Source organism: Gekko japonicus, unplaced genomic scaffold (genome assembly GCF_001447785.1).
Source record: "Gekko japonicus isolate JY-2015 unplaced genomic scaffold, Gekko_japonicus_V1.1 scaffold256, whole genome shotgun sequence".
Lineage (NCBI taxonomy): Eukaryota > Metazoa > Chordata > Lepidosauria > Squamata > Gekkonidae > Gekko > Gekko japonicus.
Window position 1 is genome coordinate 24,715 of NW_015161412.1, and position 11,084 is coordinate 35,798.

Consider the following 11,084-nt stretch of genomic DNA (forward strand, 5'->3'; position numbering starts at 1 on the left):
AGGACTTACTTTCAAGTTTAAGGATAAAAGGGAGAAGATTGACTCCATTTTCAAAGCTCAAGACTTTTTGAAGAGACACGCCAGCTCAGAGGAGGCAGCACTCGCCAAATGGGAAGAATTGGACAGTGACAGAGACAGCGGCTCGGAGGGGGAAGTCAAGACTCCGGAAGATGAAGGAGCAGGGAAAGGTTCATCATATAATCTGAGAGACGTGAAAGGGAGGCAGCCCAAATCATGAAGAATGGTTCGGAATGCGCAAGAAAAGACTTTACTAACAATAAGCCAAAAGGACACTACTAATACATTAACAGTTATTGTTTTTTACAGCTTAAGATGAAAGACGATAGACAACTCACAGAAGAAGCCAAAAGAAGATTTGTTTAATACTAACAAAAGATTAACATACTAATGAAAGCATCACCCAACCTTTCTTTAATCCCACTATATACCCTTCATCTTTCTGATATTAAAAGTATAAACTCTCTACTTTTCAGGAGAGTCAATTAAAAAAAAATTCCCGGGTGCATGTGTGTGTAGGCTATTGGGGGAGGCTCCTATAGTTGAGGTATATACATGTGTAGGCAATTTGGGTAACAGAAAGGGAGAAAGAATGGGAGGAGACTGGACCTCAATAACCATAATCAGCATAAGTTACTGTGGTGAGATGAGGGGTGAGGGAGGGTACAAGAGATGCCTTGACAGATATGGTGATAGAAAGCAGTCCAGGAGTCTTTGTGGCTAAAAAGAATGAGGAAAATGATCTCTGCTGGATACAGAGCATCCTTTCCAACTGGGAGGGATAACACAGTAGCACCTCTTGAATGGGTGGTTATCACCTCTTGAATGGGTGGTGTAGGTTTGGCGGGCTGGAGCCCCAAGGCTTAGGACAGAGATTGGCTGAAGACTCCAGGGCACACGTGGGATGGGATCTAAAAAGGGGAGCTCTTCCTTTGTTTGGGGCTCCTTCTTGGTTTGAGCTCTTGGGGTGATTCTTTGTTGGGAACTCTTGGAGTGTGTGTTTTGCCATGAAGGATGGCAGAGGGGACTTGCAGATGCACCAGGTTGGGGACATCCTGCAACAACCCAAATCAAAAGTAATATGGATTGTAAGCCCTTTAGTTAGAACCTGTTTTTAAAATTTCCCATAGTGTGCCTTGATCCTGTCCTTTGTAATACCCTGAGTCTGTGCCTTGTAGAAATAAAATTTTTGTTAAACTTGAGAGAGTCTGCACAAGTCCTTACCCACCTGCCTGACTTCTTGGAATGTTACTGAACAATTGCCCCTGCAAGGCTGACTTTGGGCAAGCACATGGGGGGCAGGATTTTACCCGAAGTGGTGGCAGCAACAGTAAAGGGGGGCAAAACAGTGGCTACTCTTGCCCCACAATGTGAGAGACCATGACAGGTACTTTAGATTGCTAGGAAACATATCCAGCTATGGTTTGTTTGATTTCCTTTTTGCCTTTGTATGTTTTTCTGAGTCCTTTTAACTCCTCAGTTTGATTTGTACTTATTCCATCCCCACCATCCTTCCTAGCTTTTACATCCAGATAAACTCCTTTCATTTTCTATCTCAGGTTTCTTCTTTCATTCTTCTCTTGTGATAACTCAAATGGGCTGCTGTCCAAGGTCCTGGCCGATCTAGAGGTATTGTTGCAGACAACTTTTCCGTAGTAGTAAAACAATAACAACAACACTTTTTCCTGGTTTGGGGGGTTGCCAGTACCTTCCTCAAAACCTTACATGAATCTTCAGTTATCACAAAGGATACTAAAATATTTCCTCCTATGACTCTTTGATGATTTTAAATTGCACGGCTGAAGCTGCTTGAACTGACTCCCCCCCCATGCAGATCTAGTTACATCTTCAGAGAGATTGCTAATTATCTTTTTTTTAAAAGCAGAAAATCCTTATCACACACCTTTTGGGTTTAATCTTGTTTGCCCCTCAGTAAGGCGGCTTTACTTCAATCAAGCTCTTGTTGACAAATCAGTGATCACCCATTGCTGCTGGAAATTTTCACCATGAGCTCTCCCTAATCCTGCCCAGCCATAGATATTAAAACATGGATCACTAATTCCTTCTGCTTGGACCTGTAGGCCAGATCAGTTTTCTTTAAGCATTGTTGTCTGTCTCATGAGGCAGTAGCTTTGCTTGAGCAACTTAAAAACCTTTTTTTTTTCAGAGCTCACCTTAAAAAACACCTATCTTTGTACTGGATGCTTTAAGGGCATTTTCAAATGGCTCCCACTGCTCTTAAGATGCCTATCTTTACTCTGATGAAGTAGTCGAGCAATTACCCGGAAACATGACCTGATCCTGATCTACTATACTATGAACTGGTTGAAAAAAGTGATCAGTTTTCCACCACTACTATCTAAAATTTAGTATCTGGAGTCAGCACTATTACCAGTGATTAACCAAGGAGTCTATAGTTGGTGCAGGCAGGATGCCTGGGGCAAATTTCGTGGATGGAGAATGTATACAGGTCTGGGGTTGTTTAAATTAATCAAACCATTGACAGCAAGGTGTAAAAAATGAACAGCAATTTTAAAATACATGTTATCAAGGGTTCTGCAGATGTAGCTACCAAGACTTACTTTTGATCCCTGAAAGTAATCTCTCATTCTAGGCTTTGCAGGGTCAGCATTGTAAAAGTTTTCTGTGAGTGGAACAGCAATTCCCAGTCTAGATGGTGGCCTGTAGTTCACCTGTTTGGTAAGACAACAGATAGAAATTCAGTACCGTCTCACCTTTTGCTCATCACTAGTCTTGCTGATTTCAGAGATACTTGAAATACATCTGAACGTGTGTCATAGATGTAAAAAATTGTATATGACATTCTAGTGATTGAACAGATTTTACATATTGCATAATTGGAATGGTGCAATGGAGATTCTAGATTTCAACTAGTACTCTACTATTCTGTCTTAAATTTATTAGATTTTCAATAACATAACACATAATACATAACACAACACCTATAATACAATGTTTTATACTCTCAACTACAGGAAGAAAGGCATTATAACAACTCATAAAACACATAAGGAAACACTTTCTCTCTTACCCTATTATTCCAAAATATTATAAACAGTGTCCAATGCTCAATAAATGTACATGAAAATTGATTTTTTTAATCTGAGCCCTTTGACGACATGTTAATCTAGCAAATAAGGCAGCATTCCACACACGATAGAATAAATTTGTTTTAACTCCCTGGGGCCTGCACTGCCAGAGCTAAACTAACAGCCCAAGACTCCTGAAAAGCAACTTCTGCTTATTGCTAAATGAATCACATAGATTCCCTTTAGACAGCTGTGCTGCTTTTCTGCAACATTCACAACTGTAGTGCGAGATACATTGTTCTTAACAGGCTTCAACTAAATATGTTTTAAACATCTTTCAGGTCAAAAGCTGTGGGTCCTGCAAAAGCAAAAGCTGAAAATATATGTACGGTGTAAATAATGGAATAAGCGGACTGTTTGCTTTTGACTTCTTGCCAAAGGAGCAGAGAAGAAAACTTCACAATAAGCAAAACGCAACACCAATAGTTTAAGAAATGTGGCTCCAGGAGTAATTTCCATGTTATCTCATTTAACCATATAATCTGTGCAATTTATAAGCACCTGACTTGTCCAGCTGTGGACAACCACTGAATGAATGAGAGAATGAATGAATGAGTGTGTGTTGGCCAGGAAAAGACCAAAAACCATAGAAGTAAAGAGACTACCAGCAGGAAGATCCCCAGATGATCTCTACCCTGGTGACTGAAAAGAGCCATCATCAGCTCCTTACCAGAGAAATAGGCCATGAATAAAGGTGCATGTCAGCAAAGTTCTGGTACACCCATGGGTCAAGATCACGCTGTAGAATCACAGGACCTGAACTGGTGGGTGCCAAAATGACCATGCATGGCAAGACCCCCTGATGGACTGGCAAAGGCAGGGAGAAAGAAGAATAGACTACAAGCAGGGCTATTTTGGGGCAGGAACGCACAGGAACGGAGTTCTGGCTGGCTCCCAAGTTGGCCACGCCCAGCAGGAACTCATTAGCATAATAGCCCGCACCCAACAGCAGAAACTCATTAGGATTGGCTACATTAGGGGTGTGTGGCCTAACATGCAAAGGAGTTCTTGCTACAAAAAAAGTCCTGGATTTTGACAACAAACAAGGTAAACAGAATAACAAGCAAAAGGTGGGTGTGGCTGGATAACCACACTTCTGGTAACATGGGGGTGCGGCCTACTGTGCTAATAAGCTGTGCTGGCAGGGGCGTGGCCTAATATGCTAATGGGTTTCTGGTGTTGGATGTGGCCTATTATGCTAATGAGTTCCTGCTGGGCTTTTTCTACAAAAAGAGCCCTGACTATAAGAGCTAAGAACAAATGATGTGGAACAAGGACCTGTGGGGCAGCAATCCTCCCTTGAAGCTCTCTCCTGACTAATCAGCACCAAAGCCATTTTATTTAGAGATGTCCCTTAAAAATCTCTCCTGATGATTCAGCATCAAAATGCCTGGCCATATTTTGTGCATACATGTGAAATGTGGGCAAGTATGTGGGGTGCACGTTTGTGAGTGCATGCTTAATGCTGGGCATATTCTGTAGTCAGTAAAGCTGCTGCGGTATTTTTGAAGCAGACCAGAGTCCCATCTCTTTCCTAGTACCCAGCGCAGATTAGTGAGCAGATGGGCAGAGCCTGATCACCTCTCTCCTGTGGCCCAGCTGTCCTTAGAATTTACTTCTGTCAGAAGGCCTTCTCCTGCCACTGCTACACAGGTCTTTTCTTCTGTCTGTGACACAGTAGCATCAACTGAACGTTCAGCTTCATTCTCAAACGAGGTTAACGGTCATGAGGAAAAGGGCCTTTTCAGTGATAACCCTAAATAATGGAACTTCCTCCCTCTACTTTAGGAAAGGGGTTCAAATGTTCCTGTTCAGTAGGGTTTTTGAGGGCTCAGGACTTTAAACTGCTGTGCTTCATTTAAAAAAGCTTGTAACATTTATGAATGATGTGTTGCTCTTATTTTTTAATAGGTTTAGTTATGTTCGAGGATTTTTGTGATATTATGGATATTATGGACATAGGTATCCCCTATGAGTGTCTTTAAAGGCAGCACAGCAGTATATAACTATGCTAATTAAAAAAGAGCCAGACGGAAGCCAAGAGGTTCAACTGATGCCCCCCAGCGCCGTTCTTTCTCTCGGGCCACATTAAAGTTAGGCTCATCCTGAAGTCCTTGTGAACATCTCTTTGGAACCATCTATCCTGTAGCCTTGCAACACACTAGGACATGCCTTGCCCTGACCCACCCCAAAATCTTAGAGAAGACCAGGAAAGAGATTTAAATAAAACAACTGAAAAAGCAGACAGGTAGGGCTTTGGATACTTACCGGTAAAACTTTTAAAAGTTTTGAGGCATTGGGCAGATGGGATAGCCAGACTGAAGCAGGGAGTTGAACAGGCAGAGTATAGTGCATTACTTTAAGATATGAGCAGGAGTTCTTCAGTGTTAATATAAGGGTTGTGACATCGCAAACAAGGGATGCTTGTGTGACAATCACGGAAATGGATGTTTTACCCTAGAGATGTTTATTTAAAAAAACCAAAAAAACAGAAAAATAATATTTCTCCAGCATAATACAAGATTATTTATTTATTCAGTTCATTCATCTGTTCCCAGCCTTCCTCCCCAGTGGGGACCCAAAATGGCTGATATCGTTCTCCTCACCTCCATTTTATCCTCACAACAACTCTGTGGGGTAGGTTAAGCGGAAGAGAGTGTGACTGGCCCAAGGTTACCCAGTGAGCTTCCATGGCATGAGTGGGCATTCAAAACTGGAATGATTGATTTCCTACCATAAGATTATTTCATGAACACGTGACAGTTAAAACAATGCTTTTTTTGGACTGCCTGCAGAGTACGTTTTGGGAAGGGTCCCAGGTGCCGTCTTTAACTGGAATGATTCAGGAATTCTCATTTGATAAATGCCTTTCCCATTCGGATATTTTAATGGTTATTAATCCAACAAACAGAAATAAAAATACAGCATGTCAATAGTCCCAATCCAGTTAGAATTAGTTGCAATTCATCTCTACTGGGAACAACACGACAAGGTAGTTGTGACTAATTTAACACCCCATTGCTTTCAAGAGGTTTTACACTACAATGCCAACTCAATGAGAGTTAGTCTCAAGTAGCACACTGTAGACAGTATAGATTTACTGGGGAGAACAGCCTGGTATGACTCGGGATGCAGTTAAACCCCTATGTGTTTTAGAGACATCCTGAGCAATGCTGTTAGTCTGTTACCTGCTCAAAAAATCTGCTCTGAACATGTAGTTGTATTGTATAACTGTCAGTGTCGTCCCAGTAGTCTTCTGTGTCTACATCCAGTAGATTGGGCTTTCCCACTATTACCTCCATTAGGGGCATCTGAAATACTGGATAAGCTGTAGAAGGGAGAAAAACACCAAAGGTAATACTAAAAATTCCCTTCTGTAGGAAACCCAAGAAGAAAAAAACAGACGACAAAGAAGAAAATGTTTGAAAAACAAAGACGACAAAGAAGAAAATGTCTGAAATACTGGATAAGCTGTAGAAGGGAGAAAAACACCAAAGGTAATACTAAAAATTCCCTTCTGTAGGAAACCCAAGAAGAAAAAAACAAAGACAACAAAGAATAAAATGTTTCAAGATCGCTCTCTGAGATTCCAGTTAGAACAACAGTTCTTGGATGTTTTGGCACACAAACAGATTGTAACTATCTGACACCCTTCTATAATCACTTCATCTGGGATGTGCTTCTCCCATTGCAAAATTTCCTACTGCTTGTCCCCAGTTACAAATGATCAGACAAAAAAGAAGACCAAAACCAATGCACAACACTCCCATGCATGTTTGCCAAAAGGTTAGTGTCAGCAAGCTGCCAAAGAACTCTGTGTGATGCATAACACCATCCCGGTTTAGGGTTTCCCTCCCCCCCTCCTTAGCGCTCCTTACTGATACCCAACTGCGCATGCTTACTGGTATAATGAATTGCACATTTGCTTGTCTTATGCATTCCTTTCTATGAACGCTAGTTCTGCTTTGAAACGTGCTTATCTGCAAGGTCACAGGTGCAGAGAGGAGATGGCTTCGCGTAATCTATAATGAGCTAGAGTGTGAGAAGAATTAATTGTTTATCTTTTAGGAAACAGTTGCTTCTTAGACTAAACGCGCGAATCTGAGAATCTACCCGCGTGAGCGGGAACCATGTCCATTGGTTATTGTCGGTTTGAATTTGCTTTACTATCCCCTGCTTGACCCTTCCAAGTTATTCTAAACAGTGAACGTGTTCCTGTTCCATCATGGCTTCAATAAAATACTACTTTGCTACAAACGTGTATTAATTGCAAGTTGTGGGGATCAGACAGTTAGTCATAAGAACATTAAGAAGAGCCTGCTGGATGTGACCGGTGGCCCATATAGTCCAGCATCCTGTTTCACACGGTGACTAACAAGTTGCCCTGGAGGACAAAAAAGGCTTAAATACTGAGGCTATCCCCTGCTGCTATCTCCCAGCACTGGTAATTCAGAGGTTTGCTGCCTCTGTATATGGAAGCTTCCTTCAGTTGCCATGCCTAGCAGCCACTGAGAGACTTCTCCCCCATGAATCTGTCTTACCCCCCTTAAAGCTATCTATGCTCATGGCCATCACTTCCTCCCCTGTTGGCCGTCCAGAGGAGCTGGTTGGCCACTGTGTGAGACAGGATGCTGGATCCAGCAGGGCTCTTCTTATACTCTTAAGTATCTTCTTTTGTCTATTTCCCAACAATTTCATTGGGTTCCTCACAGTTCTAGTATTATGGGGGGAGGAAGAAAAAGCTCCCTCTTTCCATTTTCTCCACACCGTGCATAATTTTACAAACTTCTATCATATCTAGCTGTCCTTTTGCTAGACTGAAAACTCCTAGACCTCCAGTCTTTCTTCATAGGGAAGGTGCTCCCACCCTCTAATCATCACAGTTGCCCTTCTTTGTACTTCTTCCAGTTCTGCGGCAGGCCTGTAGCCACAGTGGGACATTTTGGGGCCCTGACCCTTTAATTAAAAGCCCCGTCCCACAAGTAGCCATGCCAGAAACCTTAATTTTTTACCATAACCTAGGCGGTACTGGGCTAGCAAAAAGGGGGATTGTTGGAGTTGTATTGAAGGTGCCCTTCTACGCTTTCCTGCCCTGTGGAAGGGAACTCAAAAGGCATTTAAATGCCTACTGAAGGCAATTAAAGGCCCTCTGAGCTGTTTTCCCCCTAGGAATTGACACGCTTGTTGCCCTGTCCCTTGAAAGGAAGGGCTAAAAACAGGCTCAGAGCCTCCCCCCTTTAAAGACAGGCATTCAAATTAATTTAATTAACTGTAACTGCCCCCTTAAACATTTAAATGCCCCCCCCGAACTAAAAATCCTGGCTATGGTCCTGTTCTGCAGTGTCCTTTCTGAGATGCGGTAAACAGAACTGCACACAGTATTCCAAATAAGGCTGCAACATACTTTAGACAAGGGCATTTCAATATTAGCCATTATATTTTCAATCCCTCTCCTAATGATTCCTAGCGTGGAGTTTGCATTTTTCACCACTGCTGCACAGTGGATCAACGTTTTCATTGAGCTTTCCGCAATCTTTGCTCTAGGCTCTCACCAGACAACCAGTGACAGTTTCAATTGTCCCAACTTAATCTCTCACTCTGGCAGGCAAACTACGATCCCTTAAAACAGTTAAAAAGTTACCTTTCAGACACCAGGACCTCAAAAATAACTTCCCAATACACCCTCTAATAGGTCCAAGCCCCCACCTCTGCTGCTATATAAACATTATTCTCCTTGTCCAAAGAATTATCTTTGGACCTATAGCCCTCTAGAAATTTTTTTGGACAGAGTGAGTTTTTGATAGAAATAACTGATGATAATGAAGAAGAAGAGATTGGATTTATACCTCACCCTTCACTACCCAAAGGAGTCTCAGAGCGGCTTACAAACTCCTTTCCCTTCCCCTCCCCACAATAGACACCCTGTGAGGTGGGTGGGGCTGAGAGAGCTCTTCACAGAGACTGCTCTTTTTCAAGAACAGCTCCTATCAGAACTACGGCTTGTCCAAGGTCATCCAGCCAGGTGCAAGTGGAAGAGTGGGGAATCAAACCCGGTTTTCCCAGATTAGAGTCCGCTCACTTAACCACTACACCAAACTGGCTCTCACTTTTTGATCAGCCCATTAGCTACTGTAGTGAAGCAGCACATAGCCTGTCTAAGCTTTGTGAAGAAGACAGATTTGAATGGTATTTGGGTATCAATTCAGTGCAGTAATGAACTTCCCAGAGGCGTCCAGCTGGGGCTCTATATGGGACATACTCTAATCCTGGCCTCAGTACTCTATCCAAGGAACTATGTGTAAGGGAAGAAATCTGAAGTCTATTCTTTGCCATATAGCCTTACTGGGAGTGTGGCTATGGGGTGGCCTGACCATTACAGCACACAAAGGGTAGATTTTGTTTGTCTTTCAATTATATTTAGAAAGAAGCTGCTCTTTGGAAGTTCTCATTTAAATGACCCATCCATCTGTCTTTTCTCATATCTTATGCTATATAGGCTGTTTTGAGAGAGAAAAAATCAGTATAAGTAAATACAAGATCCCAGATGCCTTACCTACATTAACTGGTGATACTCTGAATGAAAAATGCAGTTTCGACCCAAGATCCAAGTATTTAATGGCATGGACTGGTAGATCATCAAGTTGCTGTATTGTGTATCTACATCTGTCAACAACAACCCTCCATTTTCTTCCATTTGTAGTGCCAAAGTCATACAGGAACCACTGTTTGCTTTGAAACTCAATATTTACAGGTACTCGTTGAGGCATGGTAGCATCAGTTAAAGCAGTCAGGTTATCCGTAACAGAAATAATGAGGAAACTGCTGAATCCTGGAATCACAACCGTTTTCTCAACGTCGGATGCTTGAAATATGTGAGAATCTACAAAACAACAAAGTTCATATTTTAACATAAACTGAGATCGATATGAATATGTATTTTTCCTATTTCCAAAACATAAATTGTCTGAGGCCATATCCTTCATGGGCAACAAGACAGAATGTTAGGATACTCTTGACTTAAGGACTTGCTTGTTGCAGAGGTGGGGTTGGACCACCCCTGTGGAGTCACTTCCTTGTTTTGCCCATTTTAGTTTGCCATTAGCAGTCAAAGCAAAATCAATGAGGCCTGCTGCTGAGACATGCAGAATTCATAGTTATTATCATTGATAAGTGCCTATTGACTGGACTGAGCCAAGCCTGACTGGGCTTGGAGCACACAGAGATAATCAAGACTGTGGAGGTGAACAAGTTTGTTATGGACCATGTGGTTCATGGACCAGAGCTGAAAAGAACTCCAGCTAGTGCCGGATGCTGGTGGAAAAGGTGTTTGGCCATCAGAAGCAGTGCTCAAGAGTCACTTAAGTGCCTCTTAAGTAGTTTTGGATGTGCTCATTGTGTACTATGGCCAGCACCTTTGTGAGTAAGAGGTGTCTTGCATCTTGAAGATCACCCTGAATCTCTCTTGCCTTCTGATCTGCCAATCAGTGAGGACCCTCTGGAGATGCAGGTTCCAAGCAGAAACCTCATACTGAGAAGCCATTAATCTGTCCTCTGAGGCAGTCAAAGCTGTTTGCAAAGCCATTAGGCAATGTGTCTGGGACCATTTATCCTTGCGTCTCTAGAGGCCCTTGAAAGGTCATACTTGCCTTAAAACCGCCCTACCCCAGCGTTCACAGCTATTACTGCTTGTTACTTACTTTCTCTGTTCAGTAATTCAGAGAATCATGGAATTCATCTGTGTGTTTACTGGGTAACTGGAAACAGATGGGAGTGAGCAGGCTGCTGCAGGGGCTTTGTTAGGGTTTGGGACTTCATGGAGGCAGAACGTGTCTGGTCATATGAATAAAGGGGGGGATATAGCAGTGAAAGGAAATTTAGGAATATGTTTAGTGGAATTGGGGGGTTGCACTAAAAACAGAAGCTGGAAGCTTTCCCCTCCTTTCCCACCCACCCTTT

General features: G+C 42.4%; 1 protein-coding gene across 1 annotated transcript in view; it reads right to left on the reverse strand.

The window, feature by feature from the left end:
- LOC107123759 (cation channel sperm-associated protein subunit beta-like) overlaps window positions 1–11,084 on the reverse strand; it is a 96,818-nt gene that overhangs the window by 19,256 nt on the left and 66,478 nt on the right. The window contains exons 16-19 of the mRNA XM_015427105.1: window positions 9,682–10,008; window positions 6,317–6,456; window positions 5,397–5,585; window positions 2,601–2,711 (exon numbers count right to left, since the gene is read on the reverse strand). Of these exons, the coding sequence (XP_015282591.1) occupies window positions 2,601–2,711; window positions 5,397–5,585; window positions 6,317–6,456; window positions 9,682–10,008 (767 nt within the window). The remainder of the gene's footprint in view (window positions 1–2,600; window positions 2,712–5,396; window positions 5,586–6,316; window positions 6,457–9,681; window positions 10,009–11,084) is intronic.